The 6,000-nt window shown below is 40.4% G+C and overlaps 1 protein-coding gene across 7 annotated transcripts in view; it reads left to right on the forward strand.

Moving 5' to 3' along the window:
• rgs3a (regulator of G protein signaling 3a) overlaps positions 1 to 4,671 on the forward strand; it is a 158,261-nt gene extending 153,590 nt beyond the window's left edge. For all 7 annotated transcript variants that reach the window (XM_042394479.1, XM_042394480.1, XM_042394483.1 and 4 more), the window contains 3 exons: positions 805 to 866; positions 1,977 to 2,143; positions 2,300 to 4,671. In XM_042394479.1, coding sequence (XP_042250413.1) covers positions 805 to 866; positions 1,977 to 2,143; positions 2,300 to 2,500 — 430 coding nt within the window. In that variant the 3' untranslated portion in view covers positions 2,501 to 4,671. The remainder of the gene's footprint in view (positions 1 to 804; positions 867 to 1,976; positions 2,144 to 2,299) is intronic.
• Positions 4,672 to 6,000: the final 1,329 nt, after the last annotated feature.

Genomic DNA, 6,000 nt, shown 5'->3' on the forward strand with positions numbered 1-6,000 from the left:
TTTATCTACTTTGTATAATTTTATAAATTAACATATTTTAAAAAACACAGTAAATGTCCTTTATGGAATTACTTGAAAATATCAGTTTTATAAATGTTATGGTAATAATTTCCTCACAATATATGAAGGCAAGGGTTATGCAGAGATCTTAAAGGCAAGCGTTATATATATATACTTGTATACAGCTTATACATCTGAACACTTATGTGTTAAATATTATGTTCAAAAAGACAAAAGAGCAAGAAAAAGTGTAACAATTATTTTATGTTGTTAGAATGTACACTGAAATTTAAATTAATTATCAAAATGTACAGAAAATACGTCCAGTTTTACAAAGAATTACAAAGCAAATTGTGTCAAATAAGATGTGGAAAACACTGAAGAAAAGAAAGACAAATGCTTTATAGCACAATACAGAAAGGATGAGAGGCAGCAGGGGGCAGACAGACTCTGGTGGGGGGAGGAGGTCTCTAAACCTGACAACACATCCCCATTGGCTGGCTGAAGCCCCTCCCCTCCCGCCTTCCAAGTTGCTTTCAGTGGGAATATAAAAGCCTCCCCCCCCTCCTGACTCAAGCAGAAAGACTCATGGCTCTCGGTGTCGCAGCCACTCACAAGGCAGAACTGAATGAGAGGGAAAAACCAGTAGACACAGACTAGAGTGGAAGGAAGCAGCAGAGGAATTACTTACGTGCACGTTTCCACACGTTCGTCCAGCATAGACAAAGTTCTGCGGATGGGTCACACAATGAGAAACCTGGCTGAGATGGGCTTGTTAAAGAACCGCTCTGCTTTTATCTGCAGGCCCACCCCGGAGGAGGCATTAAAATGGGGGGATTCGCTTGACAAGCTGCTGGCACACAAATGTAAGTGTAACTTTAATACCTTTTTTTTAATGTTTTTTTCTGTTTTTATCTCTTCTTACTTCTTTCTTCTTTACATACATATGAGTCTTTTGTTTTTTTCCATGATTTGGTGCAATGTGATTATAGAGAGACTGATTGTAACACTGGGTGAATATAGATATACAGTGCATGCTTGTGGTGATGGAGGGGGTGCAAGGACAGGAAATCTGCATGTGCTGCTATACGGATTACTCACACACACACATACACACACACACACTCACACAAAGACACGCACACACACACACACACACTGCCGCAGTCAACAGCCAGCTTGCACCAAGTTTCCCTAATCCCAACTGGCAGGCTTTACACAGAGAGATGGGGAGAGACTCTTAAAACAGGCAACTTGCAGGTTGCGAGTCTGTTGCTATTTTCGTTTTTCCACAATTCATCATCCACAGTTCCACAGCCCCAATCCTTTTTAAAAGCAGAAAGCTGACAGAAAGCCAGAGCTACATCTGTTCCTCATTCGGCTCCGTTGGCCTGTATCCTCTCTCTTCCAATTTCCTCTCTTCCACCTCTTACCTCACTCCTGCTTACCAGAATGAGGTAAGAGATGAACGCTTGCAGTGGCTCTCCTTATCAGCGTGGGTGATTCATGGGAACGGAAAGGTGCAGACGGGAGCAGTGGGCGGACACGACTTCCTGCTATTCTTTCTTCTGGATGCCTTCTTCCTCAAATCATTAACTTAACAGAAACTTAAAGAGCCAAAAGTGCCAGAATTAGATTGTTTCTACTCCCCTTACACTAAAACAGTCACCTCATTGTTTATTCACAGCGTACGTTTGAGAGGATGCATAGATGTCATGCTGAATAGTAAGAAAGGATTGTGTGATGTCACTTAAAAGACACTGAGGACTTTGAATATGCGTGCGGTGTTAAGAGGGGGTTTTAATGTCTCACTTTATTCCAACCACATGACTCAAAAAGGCCCCGTCACAGAGCTATTTTAGGCGCTGAAACTCCAAGGAGCGCTTTGGCTGTGAGGTTGCCATGACACTCTAGTCAACTCTTCTCTTGTTTATCCTCCTCTCACCTCCTCCTCCTCCTCTCTGCTCTTCCCTCAGATGGTCTGGCAGCGTTCAGAGCTTTCCTGCGCACAGAGTTCAGCGAGGAGAATCTGGAATTCTGGCTAGCATGTGAGGAATACAAGAAGATTAAGTCGCAGTCCAAGATGGCTTCAAAAGCCAAGAAAATCTTTGCGGAATACATCGCTATCCAGTCTTGTAAAGAGGTGAGTAAGACTTAATACAGCTCATATGGATACTGGGAAGAAATGGTATCAAAACAACCTGCTGCAAACAAGAAAACATCCATTTTCCATCCCTCTGTTTCCTTAAAGTGTAATCTTGCACTTCCCTCACCTTTTGTTATTCCTCCTCCTCTCTAGGTAAACCTGGATTCATACACCAGAGATCACACTAAGGACAACCTGCAGAATGTGACACGCTCCTGCTTCGACCTAGCGCAGAGGCGGATATACGGGCTGATGGAGAAGGACTCATACCCCCGCTTCCTTCGCTCAGAACTCTACTTGGACTTAGTCAACCAAAAAAAGCAGAGCTCCACTTCGACTTCATCTTCGTCATAAATAAGAGACCAGAAAAAGGAGGAATCACAGAGAAAGAGATGATGACGATAGAAAAAAAAAGGGGCAGACTTGAAAAAAAAAGTAGAGTGGGTGGGTTTGGATGTGAGGTTCTATGTTTGCCTTTTTAATTTTTTTTTTGTGTGTCTGTCATATTGTCCACTATGTTTTTTTCTTTTTTGTTGTTGTTATTATTATGGTGTGAGAGGACGCGGCAAAGCTATAGGCACTGCAAAGGAATGTAGTTTACACCGTTACAAGGTGGATGGATGAATGGATGAACTGATGAATGGATGGATGGATGTTACTAAAAATACAGAAGCCCCATGAGCGAGGGCTGGAGCAGGAGCTGGACGCTTGTCTGATCACTGTTGCTTTTTTTTTTTTTTTTTTTTTTTTTTTTAAGTGTCAGTCTTTTGTCAGAAAAAAAATGACAAACAGTTTGTGTTTTTAAGTTTTTGTCCAGTTGTACTGGAGAAAAGGAGGGGTTGCTCAGAAAACCCTGCAGACACGAAGACAGTCCGGTACTGTTTTGTCACTTGTTTCTTTGATTTTTCTTATAAAACTCCCCACTTTTAATCCCCCTCCTTTCCTCCAACCACGTCCTCTGTGAAGCCACTTCAGTCTGGCTATGCAAGACTACTTCAAAGCTGTTGGTACGACACAAAGTCCTTTTTCTTCGTGTTTTTTCTTTTCATCAGGCTCCAAACTCTGTGGGAGGGAGGAAAAAAAAAAAACAAAAAACCAAGATGATGTCTGAATGAAAACTAGCGTCGTGGCTCTGTTTCACATGCATTACTTCTGCAGAATGAGAACACGCACCTCTGTTAAACCCTGCATCCACTCGAAGCTTCTATAAACGGCTTTCACCTTATTCAGTTCATCCCAAGACTGTGGAGAGATACTGTGAGCATTCAACGGGGACAAAGACGGAGACAGAGATTGGCGAAGAACACAAATGTATAAATAACGGATGGACTGGAGCTGTGATGAATCACAGATATATGTGTCACTCTCACATTAAAAGACATTCAAAAGTCACATTCAAAGCCAGAGATGGAAAAAAAAAACAAAAAAAAAAACAAACGAGGACTTGCTTCCTGTCTCCAGAGACTGTTTACAACAAGGAACGGAAACTCAAGAAGAAAAAGTAAAAATGTTCGTGCAGCCAAACGACATTTCCTTTTAACATTGTAGCTCATTCTGGACTAATCGAGGAAGCGTTCTCAGGACATTGCTATGACAGGTTCCAAGCTTGGTTTATCTCCTCAACTGTTTCCATTTTTCTACACTTTCACTGTTTTTATATGCTTTAGGGTTCCAACCTGCACTCCCTTAGTTCTCCTGAGCAATACGCGAGAGGTTGCTCGTCTCATAGTCAGAGGGAAAAAAATGGCTTCATGTTGTATAAAGGTTTGCCTATTTATTTAGATTAACTCGCTGGATGCTTCTACACACACCCTCACCTCCTCCAAAGCACTCAGCTAAAAGCTCTCACTTTCCCTCTTAACCACCAAACAGGTCCAATGCTGTCCTGAATTTAAGTGCAATATTTTTTTATTTTTTATGTTATTTTATTATTATTTTTGGTTTGTTCATTTATTTGAATAATTTAGAATTTTTATGGGGAAGACGAATGGCTTGAGCTCTGTATTAACTTTATTTGTTAAGAGAGAAAACAAAAAAACTTAGAGCTATAAGGTTGACTTACAACGTAAACTTTCAAGAACCATAAGTAGTTTAATGAATTTTAAGCAAGTGATTCTAACTGTGTGTTAACCCCCGGCAGCAGGCAGCTGGGGGAGTTATGGTTGTAAATATAATTCTTTAAGAAAACTATGTGATAACACATTAAAAACAAACAAAAATAAAAAACCAATAGGTCTGTGCTGGTGATGAATGTGGGAGCCAGCTGTATCTATGTAAATATGAGAGACTCAAACTATAAGATGACATGTATTGTTAAAAAAAAAAAAACAAATAGGTGAGCAAGAGCAGGTACAATCTGCTCTTTTCCCTGGTCATACACTGCTTGTAAGGAGTTTTATGAAATGCATTTTATCATTTTCACTGTTTACAATTCAAAATGCATCTCCTATGATAGCAAGTGAAAACAGTAGAGTACATTTGGTGTCATTGCTAATGATAAATAAACCAACCAACTGATGAAGCAAGATGTGTTGTCTCTGTATTTTTCTTATGATGTGTCTTTGATAACATTCATGACATTTTCAAACACAAACACGCCAAGACTAACGTGCATTCAAGCAGAACATAAGCTCCCAGGCACTTATTTAAACTACCGCTGAAGTCATTTGAAGGAATGGGTTGACATTTTGGGAAAATATGCTGATTTTCTTGCCAAGATTTAGATGAGAAGATTGATACCGTTTCAATCATTTAACTCTCAGCAAGAAAACACATATTTTCAAAAAGTCTAACTACTCTTTAAAGATTTTAGCCAGAAGCACAAACTGAGTGAAGTGACCTTTTAGCCAGAACTACGAAAGATAAAACAAAATGCATAAAAGGCTACAATTTTTGTATTTAATTTATACAGCATGTGTACTTTGAGGGCTGCCAAACTTACAAAGCATTAAAGAAAAAAGACATCGGAAACTTATTTCTCCATAGTCCCACAGACAAGCAAGGGTGTCTCTATTATATAATGTTGCGTAACACTAAAAACTGCTGTAAATGAAAATAACACTCACTGTCACTCCATATCCTGATGACAAATTGTCACTTGACAAGAATGTAAGATAAGAGACCATCACGTTGGGGGAAACACAAACAACCATATTTGGAATAGCAGGATGCAAGAGATCTGAGCGGGAAATGCGAGCTGGCGAGTTTTGCGGCTCACGTGATGGCTGAATTTGAAAACAATGACAGACACTGTGATATGGTTTACACAGATGACAGAGAGGAAGGAAACTTGGGACAAAAGGATTTGGTAAAGGAATCCAGCTCGAGAGCAGGGCCTCCATTGTATGGCATAAAGGATGAGTATAAAAAAAAGAAAGAGAAAAAATAGAAGCGTGGGTTGCAAAGACAAAGAAACAGTCAACAGGGAGCGAGACAGAGAGGAAACAGGCCGAGAGAGGCGATAGAGGAGTTGATGACAATTCCTTTTTGGAAAAAAGAAACTGTCTGTCAAAACAGATGGCAGCTGGTAAAGAAGATTAGGCGCTGTTACTGTCTCCAGCACCACTTCAGACTGATCAACCCCCTCATGCAAACACAGACAAACACACACGCTGCCTCCTCAGAACTCCGACTGTTTCCTCTAATCCCATCCCGACAACTCCGTCTACGCTCAAACCCGGTGTCACATTCACTTGCTCTTCTTTTTAGAAAACAAGACAGCTAGGATCGAGCCTTGATGTCCGGCCTCACTGTCTCCTCTCTGACCCCACCCTTTTTGGATTATTGATAAAGTTTGAAAACAAACTATTTTTTTTCAGTTTGTATGGTAGTTCAAACATGTTCAAAACTAAAGA

This window comes from Thunnus maccoyii, chromosome 19, assembly GCF_910596095.1.
Source record: "Thunnus maccoyii chromosome 19, fThuMac1.1, whole genome shotgun sequence".
Classification (NCBI taxonomy): Eukaryota; Metazoa; Chordata; class Actinopteri; order Scombriformes; family Scombridae; genus Thunnus; species Thunnus maccoyii.